Source organism: Leuciscus leuciscus (assembly GCF_965113295.1).
Source record: "Leuciscus leuciscus genome assembly, chromosome: 3".
Lineage (NCBI taxonomy): Eukaryota > Metazoa > Chordata > Actinopteri > Cypriniformes > Leuciscidae > Leuciscus > Leuciscus leuciscus.
In genome coordinates this window covers 42307671-42321544 of record NC_138727.1, presented here as the reverse complement: position 1 = coordinate 42321544, position 13874 = coordinate 42307671, and the positions used below count along the sequence as shown (strand labels likewise).

Genomic DNA, 13874 nt, shown 5'->3' with positions numbered 1-13874 from the left:
CATTTCAACTCGGGTCTGTGGTAAACACAGTCTTAAGCTCAGCCAATAAAGCACCTACTCTGCTCACAATCTCCACTACTCAAAACGTAACTTCTTCATACACTTCTCGTTAACATGGTGCAATCCCAAATAAACCCAAGAGTGGATTTATTGCAATAATGACAGATAAGTGCCGCCGGGGACCCCGGCACATATGAAAGCGGATGTTTAATTGTCTCTATCATATGCTTAAATGTGTATGAGTGCGTGCATATGTGTCGTTGTCATCATGTACTCAGCAGTTCGACAGCTGGTGGGGGTGGGTACTAAATGGTTAGTCATCATCACTCTGTTGTAATATGACCCAGATGTTCTTTGGCAAAAGCACATTCATCCAGACACATTTGCCTAACTGCCACAATTAATTACCAAGGACAACTGATTACATCTGCACAGCGTAACTACGCCGCCTCACCATTGGTTAACCCAGTTTCGTTTGATTCTTTCCGCAGATCAACCGTCCAATCATCATCAGCAGGGCCAGTCCACACTGCCACCAGCTCCGCCTCCGCACAAGCAGCAGCCGTCGGTGACGGCGCTGAACCACAACTCTCTGAGTAGCCGCAGGAACGTGAGCCCGGCCCCTCCGGCCGCCCTCCCCGCCGAACTGCAAACCACACCCGAGTCAGTGCCGCTGCAGGACAGCTGGGTCCTGGGCAGCAATGTGCCGCTGGAGAGTAGGTCAGTTACGCAATCACACACACCAGCACAGTTACATCCCACCAAGTGTGATATGGACAGATCTTTTATTTGACATTGCTCACACAGCAGAACACGTGACCTTCATATCTGTCTCAAAACAGTATGTCTACAGGGCTTTTATTTATAATGCATCAAGTATCCAGCATACTAACAAACCTGATAGTATAATTTACATTCATCATTCACAAATGAATTTTTGAACATCATCAGTCAAAATTAGGTATCATCAGTCTCACAAAGCGTTTTATAATAAGGCAGTGTCAAAAGTGCTTCTGCTGACTCTGCTAACATCCCAGAGTGTGAGTGACTTAGACCTCGCCAAGCTTAGGGGAGGATACGGCTTGGTTGTTTTCCCCCCATAAATCAGTGAGGCTGTAAGCTCGGAGGATACTCTTAGGGGTCTTTAAACACTAGCAGAAGGGAGTGCTTTGTTTTGGTGGTTGAACGTTAGCACTGTAATGGCCTCTCTCTGTTTTTGATCTACTCTTTCTAGTGACACTGTATATATAATGACTAAGCCTACCCCATTAAGGGATGTAACCACCTAGCACTCCTTTCATTCATCCTGTGTGATATAAGCAGAGTCAGACAGAGTGGGGGTGGGTGCAGAGAGAAAGAAATAACGGTCGTTCGAGAAACTTTTTTAAAGCACTTGGTAAGTGATGCTGTCATTGTGTTAAATATCTTACCGCCATTCTTTAAAAATACTTGATGAAAGGCAGTCAAGAGAAAGAGAGACCGTTTTTTGAAGGACGAAGGAAAAAGGCTTTGAAGGATATATGTACAGTCCTGCAGTGGCTAATGGCACCTCAATATCAAGCCAACAAAATATTGAAAAAAGTAAATGTAACTGTGCCTTTCTACAGAATTTTGCTGTAGTGCAGGAAGTTGCTTAAAATGCTGTAATATGGCTTCACGCATAAATGCTCAAATGCACTTCTTAATGAAAATATACGTTTTGAAAAGGTTTCATGTAAACACAGTTGGTTTGCCTTATGACAACATACACAAACCGGACAAAAAAGGACTTTAATTTGTTTACTTTAATAAATTGTTTATTTTTTGATAAATATTTAGAGGTTGCATTAATATTTATAGTAATATTTATATATTAATATGTAATAATATTGGCTTAATACCTAATTTAATCATATTAAATCAACAGTTTTTACCGTGGTATTTAAATTGATATTGGAAATTTTGAAATGATCTATTGATCTCTGGTATAGGCTACTAAAATACTGGTATTGTGACAACCCTAGTGGACAAAAAAGTAGTTTTTAAATATGAGACATTAAGTCAACCCATTAAACATACTGTACATCACCCCTCACAACCTTGTAATTGCGTTAGATTAAATATGGCAAGTACCCTGACTAAGGTTATAGGCATGCGGGTTCTGATGAGTGGCTTGCTTTTGAATTTATATTTGATGTACAAACACGGTGTTAAGAGATCCAGGAATAACACACCTGCTTCTGCACCTCCGCCCTCAAGTTTCACTTCATGGCCCTTCACATGGACACAGTGGTCACAAAACAGAAATATCCAACAGCTACACTTCCTTTATGGTCTTTCCCTCTGTTTCTCTGTTTTCCTCACAACTGTCTCTCACTTTATATTGTATCTCAGTTCTTTTTTATTGCTATGCCGTGGTCTTGCTTTTTTGCTTTGTGTCGTGTCAACCACAGCAAGATGTCTGCACTTTTGTCCATTGTTGTTCACCCTCATTGTTTTGCTTTCTGTCTCTTTTCCAACTTTCGCTCTGCTATTTGTTTTTGTTCTTCTCTCTCTGTCTCAGTGGTCAGACCATATCCTCGAAACCTTATCCTTGGCACTCCTCCACTCATATTGACAAAGAATTATGTAGATTTCTGTAGATATTAGCGAGAGAGCTTAAATGTCTGTTTATATCGTGAGATCTCACTGGGGAAGACCACACTGGACCACACACAGTCAGTAGGTTCTCTGACACGTACAGATGCTTGTAAATCCAACTATGGTGTTGCATCTTCTTACCAAATAAACACTCTGAAAACACACTCTAGTTCAGTTATGCTCAAAATCACAAATTGTATGCGTGGCTGCATTGGTTCAAAAGGTGCCGTGTTCCAAGTTAGACATGGAGCTTACTTAACAACTGTTTACATGATACGGACTGACTTTTAGAGTTAACATAAACAAAACATCCAGCTCCTCGACAGGCACAACAGTGAAGTTTAGATGAAAGTAATGAGAAACATCAGCAGTAGTAAATGGATGAAAACATGCTGGCAGAGAGTAGAATTGCGAACGCTTCACAACATTGTCCATTGATTTGTTTGAGGCAGTAGATTCTGGCTGAAGAAATGAACAAAAAAATTCAGTAGACTGAATTAGCCTTTGGAGAAAATTTAACAATCCAGTCCATAAATGCATCCTGCTAATTTACTTGCACCGGGATAAGTTATTATTTGACGTTATTTAGTTGCTGTTTCACATCATTTTCATTAGTGGAATAATTTAGCTGTTAGGTATAGTAAATTGTTCCAATGACACCTATGCTTCAATAAAGACCTCTTCCATGTATTTACTAGGGATGCACCGATACCATTTTTTCATCACCGATCCGATACCAAAAATTCTGAGTATCGACCGATACCGATCCAATACCAGCGCAATTTAAAAAAAAAAATTATTAAGTAGAATTTCTATAACTCTATGTGTTGAACTGATAATCACTCTTTTGTGTGTTAAATACAATCTACTTAATACAGACAACTTAATTATAAAGAAAAACAAGAATCATAATCTATGACAAAAATGCTATTATAAACTAGATTAGTGGATAATTCAGCAGTATAATTTACTCTAGAAAAATCACGAGTGCACAATAATTGTATAAAATCTGAACATTTTGTGAAAAAAAAACATTATTTAGTGGGGAACAAATAAGAGACAATAAGTGTAGCTCTAAATCTGGTAAAACGTTACACATTGCTCTTTGTATTGTTGTAAAATACATTCATGAAAAACAAGATTAAAAAAATCAAAAAGATAAAAAAACTTTAAGGCTATATATACTATAGAATTAAGACACTTTTAAATGTATTGCACAGCTGTTTAATGAGGCAGCAACATATGATTATGACAGAACAAGAAAGGCTATTAATAATCTTTCATTGTGCAAAAGTATTATGATATGAAAGGCTCCAATATAGTGTGGCACAAAGTGCTTATCCGCATCCCGTACGCATGATGATGCGCTTGAAGCAACATGGAGTCACAGTGCACATCGCTTCGAGTCCGCATTGAAAAGTTCAAAGCACAAAGGAAAGACATATTGATGTGTAGTGTATTTTACAGTATCTATCTATGCAATAGTTTATTCAGCATTTTCTTTTAACAGTTTTAAATTTCAGTTACTGTGCGCGTGAAGAACAATTATAGTGCTCTCTACTCCAGTGTTGTGAACAGACAGCCGGTAGAAAGTAACATGATTAAGGCACAGCAATACAGTACAGCAAGATAAAGTCATTTTATGCGAAACCATAGACCTTCATCTACAGATCAAGTATAATAATAGTAACATTGAATCATCGAGTTGACTGTCGTGACCGAGCGCGACGCGCTGTTTGATGCTGAATGGAGAGTGACTGACAGCAGCAGCTGAGGGAAGAGTTTTCGTAAACTTGAATTTAATGACTTAAATATTCATTTCTACCTCACATTATACCATAGAATGGCTTCAGAACACTTATAATATAGTGCACGAAAACTTTATGATGCTTTATAATGTTTGTGTGCCTTTTGTGGGGCTTAACAATAACACAGAATAGTATACGCACAATATGGGATTTGGATCGGCCTCTTCTGACAAAGAATGGCAGTATCGGAGCCGATATCGATACTGAATATCGTATCGTTGCATACCTAGTATTAACAAGCATGAACGATTGGTTCCCGGGGTTCATGTTGGCATTGTTTTGCAATTACTGAATGTACCTTTAAGCCATTATTGACATTGTCATGAACCTTGTGGTGAAATACAGATCACGTCTGAGCATATGCTTCTACATTCTTGTAATTTGTGCACAATTTGTGCTAAACAGGCAATTGAGTCTGAACGATCATGACTGGCTCTCATACGGTCAATTACCTCACTCTACTGTCTTTACTCTCTATGCTATTTGATGATGCTGTTAAAGTGGGGAAAAGAGAAACACGAGAAGCCTCTTTAGACACCTGCCGGTCCTTAACTGATTAAAATATCTCAAGATCTCTGCACAAGGATGTTTTCCGCATTCAGAGTCTGAGTATTTCAAGTGTAAAAACAAATCAGGCAATTGTCGAACCTGCTTCTGGACTAGAGTATGCAACGTCCCCTCCCATCACTCTGTTCTATATCCACTCCAGGCTCTCCATTTCCCATCCATAGATTTGTGCCCAGTTGCCATTTTTTAGATGAGAGAAGTTTTAATATATCTAATTATATTATTCATAAGATTTGTAAGAAATGTCCTTACTGTTATTGTTTTTTTTTTTGTTTTTTTTATATAGGCTACTATTTGAGAGGGAGTGACATATTACCCACATTTTTGTCCATTTGTTCCTTTTGCATGTTATTGTATTTTTGATCGTCTTCACATTCCATCCTATCTTTCTTTTGACTGCTGATAATCTATTACTGCTGTTTAATGCGTGGTGAATTCTTGCTTCTTATGCCATTAACATACATGTTCTGCTTGTGATGGAGTGGTAATGGATTTATCTTAAAATGAAGGAGAAAACTGAAGCACTTGACATTCCAAAACCTCGCTCTAGGCAAAGTAACACATCTCGCAACATACTCTGTTCTGATCGTGATTTCATTTTTGCAGATAGCAAAACGGCTTTATTTTCAAGCTGTTCTCCATGTGGAGATAACCAGAAAAGTTCACATCAGCCACACACAGGGGTCCCCCATGAGAATCTCAAAGCACTTTTGACTCATAGGTCAGGTCCCATGTCATGCCTCAGAGGTTAGACAGCTAAAGATAGACCTCACGACTTTCACCATCACAAGAGAGAACAAAGTGCTCATTGCATTCGATAACAACATCTCATTTTCTGTAGATATTAGCTTGCTATAAGGAGGAAATGGACTGTAATTAAAGCCAGTCTTACACAAATCTCCTGTAAACTTCCTCTAGCAAAAGGTAGTAAACTGAGAAAGTGCCTAATGAACATTTACTGATTCTTTACTTTGTTTACTGTCTTTTTCTTTGGTGAATGGTTTTTGAAGAGGAGTGATTTATTGCTTCAAAACAAAACCAGACATCAAATTGACGTTAAAGTAAAGCATCATCCATCAATAGAACTTCAATAGGTGTTACTGTAATTAAAAACAAGTATGAAATCCTGATGACTCATAAAGGATTGTGTGCAAAGTACAATCACACACCATTCTACCAAGTGTGCCATTTGTCAAGAGCCTTTAGATGTTTTGTTAGTTTATAAACGGGGAACAGACAGGGTCAATCCGCATAGACAAAACACACAGCAACTGTGAGATGCCTCTCAGTACAGGCTTATCTAAGAGCTGTGGATCATTCAGCACTGACACTTTGTCCTTTGTCACTTTTATAACTTGCACATGTTCACAGTAGAAGAATACACTGCAGGCAGCATTGAAAGAATGGGCTTCTTAAGAATAACAATAGCCTATTTGCATTTTCCTTCACATAGAGGTTATGATTTTTGTGTGCATTTTTCTCTCTCTTTTTCTGCCTCCATACTGTGTTGTGGAGTGGAAAGAAGAATTGTAACATTATTCAGGCCTGTTATAGTTTATTATGAGAGAGATAGTTTTTCACAGTAGATATATGTGCTGTAGATTGAATATAGAAGTAGTTTTTCAAAAGTGTGAAGCACAGGGCTGTTGGTTAGCACGAATGAAGCATAAAAAAAGTGAAGTGTGTATTTATTCTGAAGATCATAGATCCTTGTTAGAAGATTATGAAAATATGTTTCCACATTATTCAGTCCATCAAAATAACTCATCTGTGTCGAATAGTAGTTCCAAGACTGAAAAATGTTACAATTTGTATTTCTTTTAAGTAGACTACCTTCGATTACGCCGCTGTATATAACCATTCTTGAGTTATTTGCCAGTTCTTTTTTGCGTCCGCTCTTCCAAAATCTTCTGTGAAGGTATTTGTCAGAGGATGACAAACGTGAAAGGAGATACATGGATTAGCATAGCAATTTCCAGTCTGGTGTCATGCATGCTGTAATCAATTAACAATGGTTATCCCGTCCCTCCTGCTCGGAAATCCCTGTTCGCTGTCTTCTATGTCAAAGGAACGTTATTCCTGTCCTACCTAAACAACAGATGCCCCAGTCAGTCCATAGATACTACAGCTGGAAATTCTATCTCTTTTTCATCATGTGTCTTCTATTAGCTCTCGTTTAAGTGGGCGGTGAAAGTATTAACATTTTTACTGAGGGTCTAATCTCAGCATTTATTTTAAAACTATTTTCAAGCATGCACCACCTCTTATTGCTATGATCCCTTTAACTGTGAAATGACTATAAAAGCCATATGAACCGTGAATAGAGTGAATTGAAAGTGTCAGCAATCATAACAAAATGTAGCATTTATCATTTTCATGACAGAGTGACTTACAGTATATAGGTCTTTCAAGTGTTAGTTCCCAGAGTTTGTCTTTGTATCTTTTTATATTCATTGTCTCAAAAATAGGGCAAAAAAGGGAATTTGAAACTATACATAAGTTATTTTAAATGCTGTCGTGTGGTTTGTTTAAAAACGGGGCACTCAGTGTAATTCAAGACGGACGAACATATGGTCAAGTCGTGTTATTGAGTTACATGTCAGCGAGTCACTTGTTGTAAAAACTTGAAGTAAAGGTTTGAACTCCTGCTATGAGGTCAGAAGGGTGAGTTGGTTAGAACGTAGGTCATAGTTGTGTTACTAAAAAGTTATACTGAATTACTCTTGGAATCCCATATATCTGTTTTGATCCCATAAGAAAATTTGTGGAGAGGATTGAAAAACTCTACATTGCCCCATGGCTTTAGATCAGTGGTTCTCAAGTGGTTTTACTTTTTGGACTTCGGTTAGCTCAATGCTAAATATTTTAAGCATGCAGAAATAAGCAGAAATGTCCTTAAAGTCAAATATTGAAATATATTATTATTATTATTTTATTATTATTTTTTTTTTATAAATGTCTCAGCAGCAAATAATGAACTGCACAAAACACATTATGGTCAGCACAAACCATTTAATGCTGTCTGGGTCATATTTTCATTTACCTTGTTTTTTTTTTTGTTTTTTTTGTTTTTTTTTCATGTTTTTTTAAGATGAGGGCTTGTCACACAACCTGTCCATATTGGTATATGCCTTGCCTCGCAATCTTCTACCAAGTACATTAGAGGATGATGCGTGCACAGCCTGTGATGTCAACAACAAAAGATATGGGAAGCATTGTTTTCTCCCTCATATAATTTGATTAGCCTATTTTTATATCCTAACAAAATGCAATTACAAGGTTAGTTGCATTTTATTTTTGACCTTAAGCATTGTTTTTCCCAGCTGCCCGCAACCCTATCAGAACAGATCCACAACTAATTTCAGGGTCACGACACACCAACTGAAAACCACTGCTTCAGATTATATGCACCTCTAGAGATACCCATCCCTCTCTCAGAGAATGCTATTGACTATAGAGGAAGTACAGTAATTAATATATTCTCACACTTAGCTCATTGTGGATGTAGAGAGCCTACCAATAACACTTTACAGTCATTCAGTGTGCTTGAGTAGTTCTGTGGCTCTATTCATAATAAATATCCCCTCCTTATCAGAGCATGTTAGAGGAAATTAGAGGAAAACTGAATGATATATTGAACATAAAACTGCAGTATATTTATTTTATGAGTCTTTTCATGTGTGGGTTCGTGTGCGACTGTCTGTCTTTCATTCGGTGTACATTCAGCTATGACTGACTGCCGTCTGGGAAGCTCTTTCTCTGTGGATTTGCTGCCAAACTCATAATTAGAAATACCTTGACTGTCTCATCACCAGAAAGCACTGACGACCTTTATTCTAATTGTTTGTCTTTCTCATGTAGAAAATTAGCAAAGCAAGCAGTTCTTGAAAACGGGCATGACAACTTAATAGAGATGGATGTGTTCCCTCCCGTGTGCCACGAGGGCGACTATGGGGACGGGTATGTGCTCCTGAGTTTTCTCATGGTGCCAGCTGCTGATGCCAAGCCCAACACTGAGCCAACCAAAGTGCTAAATCTCCAGACGCCCCACCCCAACACAGCCACCTCCAAACAGAAGGCCAGCGCTGAGCCAACCAAATGGCCAAAGTCCCATATTAAGCCAACCGAATTTAGACAAAGCAGTCATGCACTGGCCCAAGCACCTATCATATATCTCTTCCCTTGTTCGGTTAGCCAGTGAATGCAAATTATCAAGAGGCATTTGATTGGCAGCAGATTCTGACACTGGTACTTGCTTAGGAATAATTGCTCTAAATTAAGTTGCAATAAAAATCCACTAATATGTTAATCGATTCGCCACTTGCATAAATCAAGTTACACAGCCTTTAATATTTTAATTTGACTAATTCTTTAATTGACATTCCTGCATTACTAGATTAAATCCGGACTGCCTTGCATAGCATCTTGGCTTTGATTGGGTTGATTGATAATATTGGAGTAACAGTGAGTTGGCAGCAACTGTTTACTGCACTAAAACAAGAGCACAGTTTCCCTCTCTCTCTCTCTCTCTCTCTCTCTCTCTCTCTCTCTGTCGCTGCATTAGAATTCAAGAATGCAGAGAGATTGTCGAATGAATTGTCTCGCTAATTGGATTTAGTGCTCAGTGTTATTTGATATCGCAGCTCGAATCATCTGTTTGTTCCATTGTTCAGTGTCTTCATGGGTCATTCTGTCAACATAAGGAATGCAATCGAACAGACAACCATGCAGTTTTAGAGAATTGCTTAGCTCTGCAAGCTTGTGAGTTGGTTTGTTTAACAAAAGGAGGGGATTTCATGTTGTGGAAGAGGGTTATGTAATAGGCCTATAATAAATGCATTGGAGAGACTGGGGTTAGTTTTCTTTTTTTAACTCAAGTGAATATTTATCTGTATAGATACATATATCTAAAAGTTTTGGCTACAAAAAAAAAACCGTTGAACATTTACACTGTTGTTTCCCTAGTGAAGTACCATGACACTATATGGGTAAAGTTGTCACAATGAAATTTGCCATTAAATAGTTTATTATAGGTGTTTGAGCTAAATTTAACCAGAAAAACTATTATGAAACAAAATTCATGAGAAGAGTAAAAAATATTAACAATTTGTATAGATTTATACAGGTTACAACTTCCTTCATTGTATGATTGCCTTTTGTATTTGTATTTATTTTTAATATTTTCAAAACTTGACTTTTAATTCTTTCCTTTTGATATACAAATCTTCACACACAAAAAACTTTCTTTCCACAAGAAAATATTATAATTTAGTCTAGGTATTTGAAAACACCATACAAATCATCTGCTGGAGAAAATGTACATTTATGTATTTGGACTTTTGTTTCAAAACATTACAGTTAGATAATATAGACAGTATACTGTAGATATAGACAACTAGTACTGGTTGCCACTATGTCAACAGTTCGTCCCCTGGGATAATATGATCTTTAAATGCTGAATTTGATGAAATAATTTTTTTAAATGTCCTCTTCTGCTGAGTAACTCAATACCGTTGGTGATTTTTAATTAGAAAAAGCTTTTTCTCTACCTCTTAAATCCAATCAGCTGATTCCAGATGTATAGTGGAAAGTGCCACTTACACACACACACACACACATCACATTCCCCATTTCTCCACTTGCATTTGGGCAAAGAAGCACAGCAGGCTAAAGGGAAGTCAAACACCAGGGCTTTGAGATGTGTTCGGTAAAGGTTGAAAAGAGAAGAGAGACAGATTTTCACTGTGGTGTTCAAGCAAACAGAAAGGGCCCGCTTAATAAATGTGCTGGTAATATCTGCCCAGCATAATTACCACATGCCAAGGGCTTCTGTTAGCCAATCATACTTTAAGTGCCAATCAGCAGGAGAGGGTGACACTAGCTTAGCGGGGGACATACAGGAGCAGGGCAGTTTGTGAGGGCTGTACGCCTCACTTCTTGTACTGCACCCCGCTTTGTGAACAATCTGTGCTGCTATTTCTATTCATTTAGACTTAATATACTGAGCTTTCTATGAAAAGTTATCTGATTTTATGAACTATAACAGACAAGTTCTTGGCATTTATCTTTTTTGCCTAAAGCTGTTTAATGAATTTTTGTATTTTATTAAATGTGTCAAATGTCTGTCACAACGACAGTAAATGTTCATTGCTCTTTTCTTTCTCTCTCTCTCTCTTTCAGGCACTTTCTCTTTAAGACAGGCACCGGCACCACTCCTCTGTTCAGCACGGCCACGCCAGGCTACACCATGGCCACGGGGGCGGTCTACTCGCCCCCTACACGGCCCCTGCCCCGCAACACACTCTCCCGCAGCGCCTTTAAGTTCAAGAAGTCCTCTAAGTACTGCTCATGGAGGTGCACGGCCCTCAGTGCCATGGCTGTTTCCATACTGCTCTCTGTGCTGCTCTGTTACTGCATTGGTAGGTGAAACTCTGATGCTTTGCAGTATGATTGGGTCAACTAGATCAGTCCAACAAATGACCAGCTGACTAGTGAAGTCATTTATTTCCGTTTTCTCTGAAAAGTTGCATATTTAAATCCATCCCCTTTACTACATCCATACACATGCAGAAGGACACCTTTGGCTGTTGCATTACCACTTGAGCATATTACAGCATTGAGTGCATTTTTAAGACGTTGTGTAAAGAAAAAAATATTCTTGGAACCTCTTCTTTCTGTTCTGTTCTGCTCAGTGTAACAGTTTTGAACACTAGAATGCATCCTGCCAAGGTGACCCTGAAATCCGAAATAATTTTTCCAATTATAATGCATAATATATATAATTTATAGTATATAATATTTTTCAAATAATAATAAAAAAAAATTTTTTTTATTTAATTATAATTATTTCTATTTAATTGCATATAATATTATTACATTATTAAATAATGATTTATTGCTTCCTTAAAGGCCGGTTCACACCAAGGACGATAACTAAAATGATATTATTCTAAAAATCTTTCTAAATGTAAAAGAATTGCATTGAGTCCACACCATAAGTATAACGGTAATGGCAGAGAGGAAAAATATAATTGGAATCACTTTCAGATTTTTTTTTTTTTTTTGCTGATGATGATGATAAATAATACATACATTGACAGCCAATCAGAATTCATTAAAAGCAATAGATGACAAAACTGTAGCGCATGTTTAAAATAAACAGAACGTTATCGTGCGCGGGTGTGGACACTAATCTAGTTAATGTTATAGTTATCGTTCTTGGTGTGAACCTTAAGACTGACTCGTCATTCAGGCAACCCAATTCATAGTTTTCCTGAGTAAAACTCCTGTCCCACAAAACCACTTTGCCTTGTAATATTCAGAATATTTACTGCCACTTGATTTCTGAGCAACTTTATGTAGGGAATAGGGATAATTTCGTTCAGGTTACGCCCTCTAGCAAGCCTGCAAAATGTTATTGTACAAAATATAATGGCTGTGGAGTACTATTTAAAAATCAACTGCTTTGTCAATTAAGTTGCCATGGAAACCACTGCTAATTTTTTATAATTTTTTTGTCTATTACCCTGTCACCTGCTCAATGTGACCATGTTGCCATAGTAGCCGAATGTGGCCACATCGGCAGATAAACATTTAGTTATTTTCCTATTGCGTCCTCATAGATTTAAGTTTGCTTTCATTTAGTATTTATCATGTACTGTGTGCCAAATGCAGACAGCCTTGTTTAAGCTTCCTCTCTGAATGGAGCCAGCAGTTTCCTCATTCCATACAAATGCCACGCTGATGAGAGGATTTGTGAATGGCCTGTAGAGATGCTGTTTTGCAGTGTGAGGTGGGCTGTTTTGTCTCAAAGACACGATGGTTCTGTTGAACGAACCACATGGGAGAGACAGTGATGCAGCAGGCACGGGACCTCTATTTGTTTTCCTTCAGTTCACACTGCACTCTTTATTCTGCTATAATGTGAGAGGGTGTTCTTTACTCCTGGCCATTTTTGTAATGGTTCTATTACTGAAGAAAGAAGGGACACACGACACCCTCTGATGCAAAACATCATATTTCACTCCAAAATCAAAAGAAAAGAAAAAAACTATTTTGCATAATGTGTAAAATTGAGCCTGTTTTTAGAGCTCTTTTTACATCCTCTTATTGTAGCCTACTGTAATGTAAAAAAAAAAATATATATATATTTAAAAGAGACATTATGGACCGGTTTCACAGACAGGGTTTAGATTAAGCCAGGATTAGGTCTTAGTTCAATTAGGGCATTAAAGTAGCTTTTATAAACGTGCCTTAAAAAAAAACAAAAAAACATGTGCATCTTTAGACAAAACAATGGCATATTTTAAGATATGTCAGTGCAAGTTCCTTTCAGTTAAAACAGCTCAATTAGTCTGGGACTAGTCTCGTCTGTAAAACCGTGGGTAACCATCTTTTAAAATATAAATGTGTATCATGAATTTAGCTACACTTAATTCAATTTTATGTATTAATTTTATTCCAAAGTAATTGCATCAAATAAATACATATATTTGATAAGAGTGTATGCTCATCATTACTGCATTATATGATATTTCATGTTCAAAAAATGTAAAACTGGCATGTTAATACTATGATTGTCCAACATATTGTCCTCTGTCCACAATTTATTTGTTCCACACCTTTATTGCTTCAAAAAACGTAATAGCACACCAACTGATTAATATTTGTGGAAAGTGCAATCTAAACTGTATTAAAAGGACAAAATGACTAGTTTTAGTGATCAGACACAGGAAACACACACCCAGACAAGCGCAATTCTACAACATCTTTTGTATTGATGATGTCAAGACTGGCCTCCGAAGTCAATAAGAGGAAATGAAGTGCCCTCCGTTTCCCTTCTCAACGCAATATTGCTCCAAACCTATTCAGTGCTGTAGA

General features: G+C 37.5%; 1 protein-coding gene across 14 annotated transcripts in view; it reads left to right on the top strand.

Annotated features, from left to right (window-relative positions):
* Nucleotides 1-13874, top strand: part of tenm3 (teneurin transmembrane protein 3) — a 282460-nt gene that overhangs the window by 173731 nt on the left and 94855 nt on the right. For 9 of the 14 annotated variants that reach the window (XM_082163193.1, XM_082163199.1, XM_082163186.1 and 6 more), the window contains 3 exons: nt 492-720; nt 8856-8954; nt 11175-11413. In XM_082163193.1, coding sequence (XP_082019319.1) covers nt 492-720; nt 8856-8954; nt 11175-11413 — 567 coding nt within the window. The remainder of the gene's footprint in view (nt 1-491; nt 721-8855; nt 8955-11174; nt 11414-13874) is intronic. The other 5 variants (XM_082163187.1, XM_082163197.1, XM_082163190.1 and 2 more) reach the window with 1 other exon arrangement.